An 18,673-nucleotide genomic window follows, 5' to 3' on the forward strand; every position below is an offset into this window, starting at 1 on the left:
GAAATGGATAGAAACATAAAGATGGTGATAAATGACGATGGAGCACAGCAATAATAACTTTTCTCACGTTGTGTCATGCTTTTAGTGCAAAACCTTGACTTTCTGAAACACTCAATAATGCTCACGACCATGAAATCCTCCCACATTTCATTGTAAGCATAAACCCCCATTGATTTGGGTCTCATTTCATTTCACTGGAATCAATTCAATCTCACAATTCCTGAAATGTGCCCGCCACTCTTCTCAACAACTGTTGACCATTCAAAAGCAAACGATGCATGTCTTTATCCCCACCGAGCCCTTGACTGGAGGCTTACGAAATGGATCCTATACAGTAAAGCCCTCTGTGCAGTATTGAAAATGCTTCCAGCATCATTGCTTTGTATCCTCACCTCCGCCTCTCTCAACACTCAGCGTATGAAAATGTCCATTCAGCTCCCACTTTGTGTTTGAACGACCGAAGCACAGCTAAGACGGCATCCGCGAGCGAAGGAATGAAACATTTCACTTTGGGTTACCGCAGCATTCTCTCTGGTGTCAAGACCGCACCGTGCATTCCTGCATGTCCACGAGCATCTCTAAGATGTACTGCGGAGACACATGAACGCCACACGTCAATTGTAGTATACATAATGGATGTAAGTGGCTTGCCTTTTTCCACCAGGAAGTCATATACAGCCACACAGTCCGAACGTGGACGGTGATATTATAACATTAGCGGCACAATGATGGATGGCAGGGGAAGGTTGAATTGCATTTACCACGCTGCAACTCTCACTTGACCTGACTCACCGTTAAGATTCCATTTGAACAGTTTTTGAGTCATGGAACCGAATGGATTACCGAAACTGCAACAGCACTCACTTGAACCAAACTTCGGAGGTGTTCAATCGCGTTAGGTAAGGGAACATCAATATTTTGTGAGATTTATGCATGGACAGCAAGCAGGACACATTTTTAAATGCTGGTCCATTAAGGGATTACAAAAATTACAAATCTGCTGTAACTCATGGATGAACTAATGTTCTACCCCTTAGAATCGACAGAGGCCCTGTTATCTAATTGATCTAAATGCAATAGCGGCTTTCTTCAAAAATGCATTCAGCCGTAAGTGCTCACAGACCGGGTGCAATATTGTAGATGGTGTACCAGTAAAAGGGATGACAAAAGGGCCCGAGTTTAACAAGTATTTTCTTCCAAGTGTTCGCTCGCATATATTGACCATGAAGTGATTTGATCGGCGTTGCCCCTAGTGACAGCCGAGAGATGTGGGTGATGCGATTAGCTCCAGCGAAGGGCTTGGATCTTCACAATCGAGGCTAAGAGTGAGAGCCATCACTTAAACTAATGGTCGTGTGTTTGTGTGTGTGTGTTTAGGTTCAAGAGCTCCAGAGCCCACCCAGAGCCAGCCAGGTGGTTAAAGACTGCGTGAAAGCCTGCCTGGATTCTACGTACAAATACATTTTCGACAACTGTCACGAATTGTACAATCAGCTGCTGGACCAGGTAAGATGTGGCAGAGTTGCTATGGACACACCTTTTTTTTTTTTTTTTTTTTAACTGTTATAGATACATTTTATTTAAAGGAGGGGCAACACATTGGCCTAGGGGCTGGTATGTCTGCTTCACAGTTCTGAGGTTCAGGGTTCAAATTGAAGCTAGTTGAGTTCTTCTTATTCTTTGCACGGGTTTTCTTTGGGTACTCCCTCTCAACATTCATGTCCGATTTTTTGAAGACTCTAAATTGCCCAAAGATAAGAGTGATGGTTTGCATGTCCTGTGCGATTGACTGGGGACCAGTCCTGCCTCTCGCCCAAAGTCCGCTGGATTAGGCTAAAGGTCATCCTTGGATTTAATGACGGCAAGCGCTGTAGAAAATGGATGGATAAATTCCTCATAAAGAGCGCTGTAGTATGTACTGTTTTTTTTTTATTCTGAGAAAATTAAAGGCCAGGAGAACCCGGAATGATAAAACACAATCTTACTGAATGGTTACTTGATCAAGTGATTGTTTTAGAATGTAGGTAAAGTTTTTTGTTTTTTGTGGCTAGGCTCGTGACTGCTATCCTGTAAAGCTATATAGTGTGTGCCTTTACCCATCACCAGAAGATAACTTCCAAGCATCCAACAACACTTACAGTTTTGCTTCGTGGTTCCTTGTAGTCCAGGCGTTGCTTTAAAATGAAGGATCTTTGCACAGGTTTGCTTCCAGATCATGGGTAAAAAAAACAAAAAAAAAACAATGAGAGGAAAGTATTTGAATTAGTCTGATTGTGATAATAGTGTCAAAACCTGAACAGCTTTCTTTGAAGACACAAAAAATGGTGGCTGTGGGCAGGCACTCCAGAAATCCACCTATTTGTATGCAAAGTCAATTTACATACAATATACCCTTGAGAGCAGTACACGTTTGAAAGATTTAGCTTCTTACTTGCATCATTTATATTTTATGCTGCCCAAATATTGATTCATTCAATCTTGATCCACACACGACTCTACATTTACAATTCATACATGACTGTACATACAATGTATTTAACATCAGTAAACTAACAAAATACACTATTATAATGCAGGTAATAGAATAACACTGGAATTAAGTACATTAGCTTAGGTACACTAAGGATATCAGTGATCCCTAAAGACATTCTAGATTACAATAGTACTATATGGAATAACATTATAAAGTCCCATTATTGCTACAGTAAACGACCCACATAGATGCCATCCTCTCAATTAAATGCTTTGCCTGCAATAAACACACTGCAGTTGAGTAAATAAACACAACTGGCCACAGTTTAAAGAGCAATGGTAAAAACAGTGTGTGGCAACAGTGTAAAACGACAAAGCATTTGCGTAACCAGCAATAATTCAAAAGCTTAATTATTAATGCAGAATCCAAATTGAAGCAAACAAATAATGCTTACCATTGACAAACATACTATAGTTTGCAGATATTATTTGTGGCAACGTAATTGCACACATGAGCGCCCTTGCGTCGTCGTGATAGTTCGGTTCATAAGAACAGCAGCACACTCGACCATGCTAGTAAACACACCCTCATGCAATTCCAATTAATCGGGAAGTACAAGATTAAAATATGCTGATGTATGCAGGCAGATACGTAGCAAAGACTCATTAGATGTCAGGTGTATAAGTCAAAAATGTTGTCACAATTTTATATTCTATGTGCCCCCCTTAGTCTATACACGGAGTTCGAATTAACTCATTCATTCGCAGCCATTTTCACTGACGCAACCCCCTTCGCTCCCGGCTGTTTTACTTACTGGATTTTGACTGATTTTGCAAGGCCTACAGAATATTGTTTTCTATTGCTATAAAAACATGGAACCTACCAAAAGATTAGAGTCTCTTCTTTTATCAGGAAAAATATATATTTGCATCTGTTTTCGTTTTGCAGCAATTAGCATTACAATATAACTAAGTTTCGTCATTATTCAAAAAATCTTTTGAAAACACTGGGGAAAAGAGCTTATTTGCAACATAGCCCTGGTTGATCTCTTACACTCTGCTGCCGCCTGATGGTTGTTTTTTGTAACGACTACTATTGCTTTAAGTGACCTCTTCAGGTCAACAACAACAACATATAAATATGTTTTTTGGGACCATGGCAATATATAAAATACAACTTTTTTATACGTTTTTGGGAGCAAATGAGTTAATATTGTGTTTGTGAAATATGAATTAAGCAGCAAAATGCATCTGTTTGTATTCATCTTAAGTAGTGGGCATTTTGCTACCTACTGTCAACTGAAAATGTCATCGTCCTGTTGTGAAATATTCAACACTGAATAAACCAAAAGTGATCAAATTTGGATATAAACCCAAATTTTCTGGAAAAAAAGCTGCCTTAAAAGTGAAACAAGACTAGGAGACATCAGTGAATAGCGGGAAATTTCACCTAAGTTAGCAGCTAAAAGATTAATGCTACAGGTGTGATTTTGCTGAAATACAGAAATGTCACAGGAAAGAATATGACTGTAGGGGAGAAAAAAAAGGATGTTCCGACGTAATAAGGAACTGAATTAAAAATTTACTTCAATGTGACTTGCAAATTAACAGCTCCTATGGCAACCAGTTTCTCATGGCACAGTTGTCACATCATTTGTTACTCTCAGTCTGCAATAAAATGTGTTAAAAGACTCAAAGGTGGCCAGCAAATCAACAGGCAGTGCAATGTGCAAAAATAACATTATCCCATGCCGCCTTTTAAAGCCTTCATGAATATTGCTGGCTTGCCGGGACCAACGGGAGGCTCTTAAATGAGGCAACAGAGACTCTGGAAACACAGCATCACTTGGCCGCATTAAGGATTTCCAGGCGTTTTCCTTCATTGGCCACGTCCGGGTGGATTATCAGGCAACTGTTCCGGATTTTATGACTGTACCACACCACCGAAGATAATGTCCATTTTAGGCTATAATGGGATGCGATCTGCCCCAAAAGTAGAATAATGCGCTTTCCTTTTGTTTAAACTGCCAGAGGTGTTGCAGGCAATTACCACACCGGCACTTTTGCTAATTACATCGTTTTGTACTTGTTTCAATGTAGACAGCCTCTCCATCCACAAGACAAAGGGGGGAAAAAGACATTGCCCCAAAGCTAACCTCACTGTGACCGTAAATTATTGTGGTCACAGACACAAGCTACCCTCGCCGTCGCCGTGGTTACAACTCATTTGAGAGCCCCGTCTCATTACAAGGCAGGCCGAGACGTAGCCCTGACACAACAAGGCATCTTGCGTAACGTGACAACCGAGCTCGCCGCTTCCGCCCGGGCATGAAATAACTAGCGGGAGGGAAGGGGAGAAGTTAAGGCAGGGGACCCTGGGCTTAATGAATTCAACAATCCTCACAGTAAAAGGATGCTTTCAACAAGAAAATGCAAGGAGATCAGTCATGGTAAATGGCAAAGAGTGGAGAAAAAAATGATGGCTCATTCACTGTGAAGCTTGTGGAACTTTTGCAAGAGGCGCCACGACACATCTCTCCAAAAATGTTGGAACAGTGAGGCTAAATCCTTATTTTTTTCTCTAGAATGAAAACGTTTACTTTTTGGTATCAATTACTGCCACAGATGTATGCAAAATATGTATATTCAAATTAGTAGGAACTAAAAAGACTTCATACATGATACATATAGGTTATAATATAATAGGATACATCAGAGGTCCCTCAAATTCCTTCTTGGAACCTCATTTATGCTCAATCCTCGCACCTTGATACACATTTAAGACGATTGGGAAGACTCCTAATATGGCAGTGTAAGAACATCTACCAGGTCGCTTTGATGTTTTGAACAACGAGGAGCTAGGAACATTGCGAACAAAAGATTTGAGATGAGCCCTTATGACTGCTAGCAGATAACACTGGGGAACTTTTTTTTTTAAGTGATTCGATTTTTATTAAAACTAATATTGGCCCGCTGATTCCAAAATTGCAGTTTTTTTTTCAAGCATGCCAAGTTTTTTTTCTCCAGAGCTTATCCTCCAGATAAGCAAAATTCCACTGATCTGGCCGTAGTAAGACTGTAGTAAGAAGAGCTGATTATGATTGGACTCATCTACAGCTACGTGGCAAATTGTTTGTGCAGCCACAATTGAGGCAGTGTGGCGAGGTGTGTGCGCAGCTCCCAATAGGTCAGTTCTATCAATATCTGCAAACAGGAAGATAGCATAGTAAGAATTAAGAGGATTAGTGCTGGGTTTTCTCTTAACCTTGTAACCGTGGGCATGACTTTCTAATTTCGATTTAGTTTTATGTATTTTTTTTTTAAAGCGATTAAATATTTAAATAAATTTATTAAATTAAATTAAATTAAATTAAACTACATCCTGTAGCTCAAAATGTTTACGATAGAGAAAACTGAGACCACTTTTGGATTCCGCACCCAAAAATTAGTTGCAAACAGCTGTCAGACCTAACTAAAAAAAATGTGTTCCCCAGTGAGTATATATATACTGGCAGCATACCTTGGATAGACTTTTCGATGAAAAGATAACTGTGATCCACCGTCCATATGGCAAGTAAGCGACAGCCAGCCTTGGTATTTACACTGATAAAGAGTGATGTGTTAAGGTTTTGCAATATGTGATAAAACCAAGAACACGGTGATAGGCAGTATTATGCAGTCTGTCCATTCATGTACAAAAGGTCACCATAGTCAAGTACAGACATTTTTTTCCACACATACCAGCTGTCTTCTGGCTTCTAATGAAAAAAAAAAGACTTATTTCTGAAATAAAATCCCCATAGTTTGGATTTGGAATGTATCTTTTCTGACATCAGTCTCGGAACCTTTCTGGCACGCCTCACATAGGCCCAAATGTGGTCTTAAATTACAAACAATGATATCTCACCCAGGTGTAAGTACACACTGGACTGATCGCCAGCCAATCACAGTGCACTAGAAACATTTTAATTTAAATGACAGCTAATGAGTTATGAGAAGATTACATTTTCCTTCAGTGCAGCTTCAGCTCTCCCATCTCACCTTCCTAAAACTTGTTTGCGTTCTCTCAGAAATCATCCACATTACCACTCAGTTTGGGACTGCAATTTGGAGTTGAATTGATGGGGGGGGGGGGGTATAATAGGCTGCCAGTTTGCATGCAAATACTGATTCCCACACATAGTGACCCGGGAGCAACAGACAATAAACATAAAGCACTCGCTAGCCTCTGGCAGAGTGTTGCGCTGCTATCAATCTTGCTGCGTTTGCTACAAGCAAGTAGTAGTAGTAGTGCTAAGGTGCAATCCAATATTACCGTATCATTTTCTCTTCCTTGTGCAAGTGAAATTACAACCCATTGGTGCGTCACTGACTCTATGAAAATAAATAAATAAAACAAGCAGCGACTTAATCGCATCTAACAATGTGGTTATGATGACTTGAGACGAATACAAATGAGCAAAGGGAGTTTTAACAGAATGCAAGATGCAGCCCATAGAGGCAACCTTCAAATGCGTCCTTCACTTTTGCACCTGCGCGCGGAAGATTTTCCATGACTGACTTAAATACCACCCCTTCCCCCGCAGGGACGTTCTTTTCATTATTCATGTTTTCCAATTGAACATGAATTGAGTCGCGCACCGCTAACAATTCCCCTCGCTACGATTAGTTGCCGTCAACCTAGAAAAGCATTTGGAATTTCCCAAGTTGATTAGAATGGAAAACATTTTGTATAATTTATCTTAAAGGAGACATTATACAGTTGTTTCCACAAATAAAAACAGTTCCTATGTGTCTCATTAACTCATTCACTGCCATTGATGGCTATAGACGTCAAAAATTCATCTGAACTATTTCTATTAGTTTAACATTGTTTCCACTTTTGTTAACAAAAGTATGGAAACCTAGAAAAAAAAATATTGTACATTTAGAACAGATATAAAATTTGTGATTAATCATGAGTTAACTAGTGAAGTCATGCGATTAATTATGAAAAAAATTTAATCGTCTGACGCCCCTAATTTTTAATAATCTTTTCTTCTTTTTTTTTTTTAAGTAATTTTAATTATTAAAAAAATATATAATAATATTTTCTTATTTAAAAAAAGAAAAGAACATTTTAATGAAAAAATTAGGGGCATCAGGTGATTATTTTTTTTAATTAAAATTGTTAGCAATTAATTGCATGACTTCACTAGTTAACTCACAATTAATCACAAATTTGATATCTGTTCTAAATGTAAAATATTTTTTTCCCTAGGTTTTCATACTCTTGTTAACAAAAGTGGGAAAAATGTTAAACTAATAGAAATAGTTCAAATTAATTTTTGACGTATATAGCCGTCAATGGCAGTGAATGAGTTAAACTCATTCACTGCCATTGATGGCTAGAGACGTCAAAGATACAACTTTACTGGGCTGGTAGTGAATGAGTTAACATTCCGTATCAGGGGTGGCTCAGTGGTCGTCTCCATTCAAGCAAAAAAGTAAATGTCTACTTTGATTCAGCATATGAACTGAACTGCTTTACCATTCCTTTAATTTCTCTACAGTAAAACACTACAGGTTTTTGTCTCCATCTTGTTAACGCTGGCAGAGTCTAAACGGGCAATTCCCAAGTCTGGGGAATCTAAAGCTCAAAGTGCCTCGGAGCATTTTTCATGTTTTAACACATAGAGCAGAAAAGGCAAATTGCAAGTATTGGAAAGAAGCCCTCTGCCCGAATGACGTAATCTCTTTTCATTACTCTGGCGGCCCCAAGCCCGTATGATTAAAAGGAGGCAACCCAGAATTGAGCGTAACACGACCATCATCTGCGTCCTTGTTCGGCTGAGATTAAACTCGCTCGCCCTCCTCAACGCCGCAAAACACGCAACGGGATCTTTTTGATACAGCACCGAAAACGCAAAGTTAATCATTGATGGCAGCAAATGAATGCTGAGGAATAGATGGATACATGTTGTAATTCCAATTCCCAAGCACTCTTCCCAACAACGCGCTCCCGTGTGCCGCACCAAAGTCAATATGCTGAAGGGTTGTTAGATCATTCCGGCTAAATTATTCAGCGACAGAATCGGACCGGTTTCACCGTTTTCCATTCATCTGTAATGGGCCCAATTTACATAAACAAATGGGAAAAAGGAAACGAGTATATTCTTTGGAGGCTATGTCAAATATTATTTGTCATTTTCAATGTAATTATGGATTTGCATGTAGAATACACCGTTGAAGATTCTGCTGGACTTGAAAAAGAAACTGTTTAATGAATGTAGAATACGTTTAGAATCTGTGTCAAATCTCTACATGGGCTTCAGAGATAAGCAATTAAGTACAGCATAACAACGTAGCTTTTCACCCTTCCATTGACTGTTAAATTTGGGTATTCAAATTTGTCACGCTCGACAATTACTATATTATACATTATATGGAACGGTTGCTGAATTTTTTGTATTTCATAATGTCTATTTGACTATTCCTTCTTATTAACTCATTCACTGCCATTGAAGGCTATAAACGTCAAAAAATAATTTTAACTATTTCTATTAGTTTAACATTTTTTTCCCCAATTTTGTTAAAAAGAGTATGAAAACCTAGATTTTTTTGTACATTTAGAACCGATAAGAATTTTTTAATCAATCAAACTATTGAAGTCATGCGATTAATTACAATTAAAACTTTAATCGCCTGACGCCCCAAATTTTTTATAATATGTTCTTTCTTTTTTTTAATTAATTCACTGCTGTTGACGGCTATAAACGTCCAAAAATAATTTTAACTATTTCTATTAGTTTAACATTTTTTTCCCCCAATTTTGTTAAAAAGAGTATGAAAACCTAGATTTTTTTTTGTACATTTAGAACAGATAAGAAATTTTTAATCAATCAAACTATTGAAGTCATGCGATTAATTACAATTAAAACTTTAATCGCCTGACGCCCCAAATTTTTTATAATATGTTCTTTCTTTTTTTAATTCATTCACTGCTGTTGACGGCTATAAACGTCAAAAATGAATTTGGACTTTTTTTTATTAGTTTAACATTTTTTTCCACTTTTCTTTACAAGAGTATGAAAATCTAGAATGTTTTTATTGTACATTTAGAACAGATATAAAACTATTGAAGTCATGCGATTAATTACAATTAAAACTTTAATCGCCTGACGCCCCAATTTTTTTTATAATATGTTCTTTCTTTTTTTAATTCATTCACTGCTGTTGACGGCTATAAACGTCAAAAATGAATTTGAACTTTTTTTTATTAGTTTAACATTTTTTTCCACTTTTCTTTACAAGAGTATGAAAACCTAGAATGTTTTTATTGTACATTTAGAACAGATATAAAACTATTGAAGTCATGCGATTAATTACAATTAAAACTTTAATCGCCTGACGCCCCAAATTTTTTATAATATGTTCTTTCTTTTTTTAATTCATTCACTGCCGTTGACGGCTATAAACGTCAAAAATGAATTTAAACTTTTTTTATTAGTTTAACATTTTTTTCCACTTTTCTTTACAAGAGTATGAAAACCTAGAATGTTTTTATTGTACATTTAGAACAGATATAAAACTAATGAAGACATGCGATTAATTAAAAAAATAAAATAAAAAATTATCGCCTCTTGCCCCTAATTTTTAATAATCTTTTTTTTTTTTTTATGAATTTATGGCAGTGAATGAGTTAATGAACCACTTCCATTTTTCCTGATGCAAAATCCATTTCAACGGCCAACTTAGTGGTGTGGCCTAACGTTTCCTTAATTCCTTCTCTGCAGAGCCGCAAGCAGGACATCCCACGTGAGGAGCAGGGACCATGCATCAAGAACCTGGACTTTTGGCCAAAACTCATCACCCTCATGGTGTCGGTCATCGACGAGGACAGGACGGCCTACACCCCCGTCATCAACCAGTATGTACTAGAATACGCTCACTAATTAGGGATGGCCATAGCAATCAATAAACTGATTAGTAGGGCTGGGTATCAAATCTAATTTCCTCAATTGATTTCGATTCACAAGAGTTCAGTTTGATTTGATTTTGATTTTTCCCGATTTGATTCACTTCAGTTCAATCCGATACCGATTAATTAGGGAACATCAATTGTTTTTAAATGTCAAGGACATGATAAAAATTCCACCAAAGTAAGTTTTGATTTAATGATTAATGATTTAGTTTATTAATGAAAGTATCACGTGTTATAATCATTTAAGTGTTATACAAACATTGACATCAGCAAATATTTGTCATAATTCAAATTTAATAATTGCAAATATAAACTTTAAATATTCGGAATTGTCTTAAAGTGCAAGTCAGGCCTTTCATAAATGTAAGAACACTTTTAAATCCATGTGAACAGTAAATGTCTAGAAAACAGTAAGATACAAAAAAAATTGGCCTTTACAATTCTATTTTCTTAGGAATTTATGGGAAAAAAGTAAAATTTTAATTTTAATAATCGATTCATGGTTTTATGAATAGACATTGGGCTTAAAAAGGAAAATCGATTCGGTATCGATTATTCGATTTTTTTTAAACCCAGCCCTACTGATTAGTTTGGTCGACTATGTAGAAATAATAATTTTATTGGGTTTTGAATAAACTGGAGGAAAATGGAGTTGAGTTTATTATCAAATTGATTCATCATCATTTTGATAATCGATTAAAAAAAAATCGAGATGTAGTTTACGGTAATTTGGCGCTACACTGGGGTTAAGAGTTGCTACAGTTAAGACCCTCCAGCATTTTATTTGATATTCTAAGATATATCTCGAATTTTTTTTCTCAGCCCCACTTTAACCCGAGGAGAGAGAAAGTCCTGGAGCCTTTTTCTCAACAGTAATTATTATCTAATTTCTGTTGTCCTCCATGTAAGCAGACTTGTCTAAAATGTCCATATATGTCACTGTAACTATGGGAAGGGTTGTTACAGTTTGACGAGACTATATGTGCCCTGAGGTTGGCTGCTAACCAATCCAGGGTGTGCTCTCGGCCTCTTGCCCAAAAGTCCCCCGCGAGTCTGAAGAAGAGAATTGTACGGTAATAGAAAATGGATGGATGGGTTAATTTCATCCCGTAATCACCCAAAGCAATTAAGTGATATGGCCATTCCAAGCATCAAGTGTTGAGACTTAATTGAATCGCTTCCTAACAATGCATCGACCAAATAGCAGATTGTAATTGCTGAGCATATGTTGCACATTCCACGAAAACAGTAGAATTCACCAAAGCAGAAACCAAATGATCTCTTTTTTTTTTTCGCCCATTGCTGCCCCACACATATTACATACCCCTCTCATCCTTTTGTATGCATTCATATTTTTAGCTGGTTTTCTTTTCTTTTTGCGCCTTGCTGATTTATGATGCTCATTACGACTGTTTATGCCCTGAGCTTCCTTCCCTTCCCTTTCCTCTCCCACACTGTCTAATGATAGCTCTGTAATAATTGTATCTATTTCCTTCACTTTTCCTCTTTTGGTCAAGTTCCAGGACCCTAACGACTCCAACTGTTCTTTTATGGCAAAACCCTAAAATGGGCTCGGTGCTTAATTTGTTTTCTGGGCCAAAGTATGACAAGACCGGTGTTCATTTTGCGACCATACACATAGATTAGAAGAGCTTTAGAGGCTGTTCCCGAAAGAAAAATAGCCATCTTGCCTACAGCTTGTTTACTTTGCGTAAAGGTAGAACACATCCACACAGATTTACATTTTATTGTATGCTGAAGGTTTAAAGCGTGATAGACGTGAAAGCAGGAGGAAGGATTGTTTCCTGGGATCTGTTTTTATTTCCTTCATTCGCCGCTCACATCACAAATCCGCCTGCTCGTCTCGCTTTGTGTTTATTCTGCACACCGGAGCGATTATGCTTTTGGTTGGGAAAAAAACAAACAAATACTTTGTGCTTGTGAAAGGATTTCCGGTAGAACTGACCTTTCTCCCAGCCACGGAGCTCTTCATCTATTAACTCATTCGCTGCCATTGACGGCTATGGACGTCAAAAATTCATTTGAACTATTTCTATTTAACATTTTTCACACTTTTGTTAACAAAAGTATGAAAACCTAGAATTTTTTTTATTGTACATTTAGAACAGATACAATTTGCAATTAATTGTGAGTTAACTATTGAAGTCATGCGATTAATTACAATTAAAAACATTTAATCGCCTTACACAATAAAAAACAAAATATTATAAAAAATGAGGGGCGTCAGGCGATTAAATTTTCTTATCGTAATTAATTGCATGAGTTCACTAGTTAACTCACGATTAATCACAAATTAACTCACAATTTTAAATCTGTTCTAAATGTACAATAAAAAAATTCTAGGTTTTCATACTTTTGTTAACAAAAGTGGGAAAAATGTTAAACTAATAGAAATAGTTCCAATGAATTTTTGACGTCTATAGCCGTCAATGGCAGTGAAAGAGTTAATGTCCTTCCATCAATTTCTGAGAATACGGATAATTATCTTATATTATATTATAAAGCGCTGAAGTCTCACATTCAACGGCCACCCAACATTATTCCAAGGAGCAAATTGTTTGGCGAAAAGGTTGCCTCCATCCCTGATCTTTATTATTATTTATTCATATGTATGACAATACATTATATGGGAAGGTCGCTAAATCCCCTGGATTGGCTGTGCAAAAAAGAAAATATGTTAGTTTTTTTCATTTTTCTCACGCACAATGCATGTACATGTTTGTATTACGGTAATTCAAAGACAAAATTACTTGTTTTTGTTTTTCTTAGAAAAAGTTTGTGAACACTGAGTAAGGTTACTGTTCAAAATGCGTGATATTATAGTGTCTTGCATTCTTTGCAATACATTTTTATTTATTTTTTTTAAGAATGAAATCTTTTTGTTTTTTATTTGTTTGGTAGAACCACTGCCTTATAGCCATCCTTGATGATAGCCGTTCTCTTATTGATTTGGCAGATGAAAAATGTTTTGTGCTCTCCTCCGGAGCCTCGCCAACCGTGTCGCCTTGCAAAAGTATGACGGTTTCTTCTCGGGCTACCTCGCGGAACATGTCGTTATAGGGAAATGAGTTTGACTGGAATCCATTTCCGCCAGGTTTCCGCAGGAGCTGAGCGTGGGCAAGATCAGCGCCGAGATCACATGGAACCTCTTCGCCCTGGACATGAAGTACGCTATGGAAGGTGAGTCGTATCTTAAATCATTCACCACCATTGACGGCTGTAGACGTTAAAAATTCATTTGAACTATTTCTATTAGTTTAACTTTTTTTTTTCCACTTTTGTTAACAAGAGTATGAAAACCTAGACTTTTTTAATTGTATGTTGAAGAGGAATAAAATTATTCGTCCTCTTTGCGTGTTCCAAAACTTGAAGACAGATTTAATGTAAGAAAAAACACCTTTGCAAAAATGATTTTAATCTAACAGAGATCTCTGGACATCGTGACAGGCTCCAAACATCACATAACAGGTGGAATTTCAGAGTGCCGAATGTGTCTCTTCCCCGTGTAAAATGGCTTCTTATAGTTAAACCGACCGCCTCTCTTTCATTTGTAGACAAAACATACTCTCTGGGTACTTTTCCGTGAGCGATGGCGAAAACAGAGTCAGCGGTGCGTGTTCGAAGCAGATTCTGTTCTCAAGGACCAAATGTGTTTTCCCACAGAGAAGGAACTTCTAGACCAAATAATATGTCCCAGCTTAGGGTCAAATTATACTGAGTTCAACACTACTTGCTTTACACGTCTATAAAACCTTTCAACATGGTTAATATAAAGAATTAAGATGTTAATAATGTATAACAATGGTTAATATATGAAAATAAAGAATTTAAATGTTAATAATATCTAACAATATTTAGAACAGATTTAAAATTGTGAGTTAACTAGTGAAGTCATGTGACAAATTTTTAATAATCTTCTCTTTTTTTAAATCTTTTGTTAAGAAGAAAAGATTATTAAAAATTAGAGGTGCCAGGTGATTACTTTTTTTTTAATTGTAATTAATCGCATGACTTCACTAGTTAACTCACGATTTAAAAAAAAAGATTATTAAAAATTAGGGGCGTCAATTAATTAATTTTTTAATTGTAATTAATCGCATGGCTTCACAAGTTAACTCACGATTAATAACACATTTTATATCTGTTCTAAATGAGCAATAAAACTTTTTTTCAAGGTTGTCATACTCTTGTTAACAAAAGTGATTTTTTTTTTTTAAACTAATAGAAATAGTTAAAATGAATTTTTGACGTCTATAGCCGTCAATGGCATTGAATGAGTTAAAGGTCAGTAAACGTTGACCTGCTGTTTAAGGTACAAGATAATGTACCACAATTCTGGGCTTGCTATACTTGAGTGTAAAGTTATTTGTTCACCTTGAGTAATTAATGAATGACCGCGCTCATCAGGAATTAGGTGACACCAACACCTTAATTCATCCCATACTCAAATTCATTGGCTGTAGTCACAATAGAGCTCATCAGCTGTTCTCATCCACACTGCCCACTGATTACACACTATTGATTCACACGATTGGAGTCGAGATCATCAACTGATTGTGGGCACATTCCAAATGCTCACAATAGCAACAAGAGATTTGAAATGAAGTTTTATTTTCTTCCTTTCTTTTGTCCAAGCATGTGGTGGCACACATTTGGACAAGACCGTTTTTTGGCCGCACAACTACATGACTATGAAAATGCTGAACGTTTTACTGTGACTGTGAAACTCCAATTCTCTCTTCCCAAATGTATACCATATAGCATTTAAAAAGCATTTTAAATACGCTTAAGGAGGAAAATCATTGACGGTATGCAAAATAGAATGTCGTTAAGCTTTTTTTTTTGGCACGATGTAACTGGGGATAATTTTAAAAACGTTACAGAAGTTCAAAACTTCCCAAGATAATACAAAATAATGTTTTTGATTGCAATAATGAAATGAACTTGACTACTTTAAATAAAACAGTACTGCAAATCTCAACAAGAAGGAGACAGCCATCAAGGAACAAATCTCTGAGCTGCTTTGATGCCGCAAGACAGATGTTTCCGGTTTAAACGTGGCTTCTGACTTCCAATCCCAATGCGAAAGCTTCTGCTGCTCCATCTTATTCCCCTAAAGACCACAAATACCTCCTATAGGTGATTGAGCAAGCTGTTCCTGTTAGGTTAGAGTCCTGCGGATCAACACCCCCTCAGGATATGTGGATTGGCGGTGTGTAGGTGGGATACAGAAGGGAGATGTGAATAAATCTGTGTTTAACTGCACGTGTGGGGCCTGCCAGGTTTGCAAGGGCGCAAACATCTCTGTGAACAAACATGTTGGGAGTGTATATAATATACGTATATTAGGTTTAAGTTACAGAAATTAAAGCTGGGTTATTTATACAAGATGACCAACAAAAAACGCCACAGCTCCACTGTGATAATCAAGCCTCTGCTCTCAAACCAATCGTAGTACCAACAATGACCTATGAGGGTCAGCATGGTGCTAAGGGGTTCTCAGACTGGCGGATAATACAAAGAAGAAAAAGTAGCCCAAGAAGCTAGGCTAACTGCTAACTTATCAAACTATCAAGTTACTACATTGAAATGGAGAATAAGACGAATTTGAGAATCTTGGCTAACTTTGATCAGAAGAGAGAAAATGTAAAATTTACTCCAAAATAGTTTTTTTGTTTTTTGTTTTATTACCAAGAAAGCGTGTCGTCACCACAAAGCACATGCTATGAAAAGGTGCACCTCATCAACTAAACTAGGCTAATCTATCAAGTTACTACATTGAAATGGAGAATAAGACAAATTTGAGAATCTTGGCTAACTTTTTATCAGAAGAGAGAAAATGTAAAATCTACTCCAAAATCGTTTTTTTGTTTTTTGTTTTATTACCAAGAAAGCGTGTCGTCACCACAAAGCACATGCTATGAACAGGTGCACCTCATCAACTAAACTAGGCTAATCTATCAAGTTACTACATTGAAATGGAGAATAAGACGAATTTGAGAATCTTGGCTAACTTTTTATCAGAAGAGAGAAAATGTAAAATTTACTCCAAAATCGTTTTTTTTGTTTTTTTGTTTTATTACCAAGAAAGCGTGTCGTCACCACAAAGCACATGCTACGAACAGGTGCACCTCATTTGTCTTGCCTGCCTGATCCCCTCACGTCAAAGTCAGCCATTATGGCTGACTTCCGGATAATACAAAGAAGAAAAAGTAGCCCAAGAAGCTAGGCTAACTGCTAGCTTATCAAACTATCAAGTTACTACATTGAAATGGAGAATAAGACAAATTTGAGAATCTTGGCTAACTTTTTATCAGAAGAGAGAAAATGTAAAATTTACTCCAAAATCGTTTTTTTGTTTTTTGTTTTATTACAAAGAAAGCGTGTCGTCACCACAAAGCATATGCTACCAACAGGTGCACCTCATTTGTCTTGCCTGCCTGATCCCCTCACGTCAAAGTCAGCCGTTATGGCTGACTTCCGGATAATACAAAGAAGAAAAAGTAGCCCAAGAAGCTAGGCTAACTGCTAGCTTATCAATCTATCAAGTTACTACATTGAAATGGAGAATAAGACAAATTTGAGAATCTTGGCTAACTTTGATCAGAAGAGAGAAAATTGTTTTTTAGTTTCATTACCAAGAAAGCGTGTCGTCATCACAAAGCACATGCTACGCACAGGTGCACCTCATTTGTCTTGCCTGCCTGATCCCCTCACGCCAAAGTCAGCCATTATGGAGACGGAATGCCTCCCAGTGTATACCGATGCCGTTTCCCCCCCTCACCAAGGACAGGTTGGCACTTTCAATACCACATTTAATTGAATGAATGAAATGGTTGCGTGTCCGTTTATCGGGGTCATCTTGTCACCTTCGTTATCTGGCAAGGAAATGTATGGGGTGAGTGAGTGCTCACACAATGGAGTTTGCACACCTTACGAAGAGCCAAAGGAATGAGTAGTGATAAAAATGAGAAATGGCTAATGAAGTAACAGAAAATGTAAGAAAAAATAAAACATCCCCAATCGGAAATGCATTTCTTCCAAGCTCAAACTGTCTGTTTATCAATTGCACAGGTAATATTGTAAGTTACAGTTTTGCATTCTTAAACATACCCAAGTTAGCCATTGCTAATATGTTGATAACATGATTTAGTCATAATGGAGTGTTACTATAACACTAATCCTTGACTGATTCAAATGATGTTTTTTTTGGAATGTAGTGTAATCTATAAAAATAAAAAAGTAGACAAACTTATCTGTTGAGCAGAAATCTTGCTAATTCCGCGTCACTTCTGAATGTGCTGCCCGAGTTCCCTCCACCTGTGAAAGGCAAACAAAAACGGAAAACACTCTCCTTAAGACGTCTTGCTTGGTAATTTTTTTTTCTTCGTTTGAGACACACTTACGCCCTATTCAATGGAGGCGTTTGACTGGAGACTCAACCGCAATCCGTATTTTCGTGTGGATGTTTCTTACAAATATACTATATATATGCTTTGCACAAAGCAGTCGAGGAGACTTTTAGTACTTTCATTCTAATAACGATAGGCAGAAATGTCAAACTCAAATACTGAGGATTGTTAATGCCGTCGTAGCCGCGCAGCGTACCTGCTGCTTCTTTCTCCGTGCCACACCGTCCTGTGTTGCTATGGCAACCAACCCGATACCAAATGAAAGCGCTGCCAACTGCGGACATACAACACACATACACTTGTAAACGTGACGCACATAAAAAAGGGGGCAGTCCGTTTTATATATACTGTGCATGGGACGTGTATGGCGCTCGTCACACCACTGTTAACACATAATGCGTACGATGCATACAATGAGCTACAACCACGGAGCTGCTAGTGTCAAGACACCTAATGGAAGTCGCTCAGAAGGAGGGACCAGATTACATAAGTGCAAAGTGAGCCTGAAGGATGCCGCCATGTTTGTTTGCGCGCCTACGTTGCGTCAGACAAAGAATGAATGGGAATAAGAGGAAGGAGTGCTCGTGCCAGCACATGTGCATGACTTAATCAGGGCTTTGATGCATCTTCTGCTTCCTGCTAAGAGGGCCTTGGTGGCGGCGCGGCTGTAAAACACAATAATAAAAGGGCTGAGGCTAATATTAGCATCTCTGTGTGAATATGAATGTGGGTAACAGAGGAAGAGAGACAAGACAAAGAGAGGCAGAAAAAAAGGGAGGGTGTGAAATAATGAATGAGCGCACAT

At 37.4% G+C, this 18,673-nt stretch overlaps 1 protein-coding gene and 1 long non-coding RNA gene across 5 annotated transcripts in view; one reads left to right on the forward strand and one right to left on the reverse strand.

Moving 5' to 3' along the window:
• The window catches only part of LOC144050260 (uncharacterized), a 47,040-nt gene extending 44,791 nt beyond the window's left edge, over nt 1-2,249 (reverse strand). The window contains exon 1 of the long non-coding RNA XR_013293821.1: nt 2,139-2,249. This is a non-coding gene — a long non-coding RNA (uncharacterized LOC144050260). The remainder of the gene's footprint in view (nt 1-2,138) is intronic.
• Nucleotides 1-18,673, forward strand: part of unc13c (unc-13 homolog C (C. elegans)) — a 139,039-nt gene that overhangs the window by 78,242 nt on the left and 42,124 nt on the right. For all 4 annotated transcript variants that reach the window (XM_077563377.1, XM_077563378.1, XM_077563379.1 and 1 more), the window contains exons 16-18: nt 1,378-1,506; nt 10,248-10,381; nt 13,551-13,636. In XM_077563377.1, coding sequence (XP_077419503.1) covers nt 1,378-1,506; nt 10,248-10,381; nt 13,551-13,636 — 349 coding nt within the window. The remainder of the gene's footprint in view (nt 1-1,377; nt 1,507-10,247; nt 10,382-13,550; nt 13,637-18,673) is intronic.

The sequence above is a fragment of the Vanacampus margaritifer genome, chromosome 4 (genome assembly GCF_051991255.1).
Source record: "Vanacampus margaritifer isolate UIUO_Vmar chromosome 4, RoL_Vmar_1.0, whole genome shotgun sequence".
In the NCBI taxonomy this organism is placed as follows: domain Eukaryota; kingdom Metazoa; phylum Chordata; class Actinopteri; order Syngnathiformes; family Syngnathidae; genus Vanacampus; species Vanacampus margaritifer.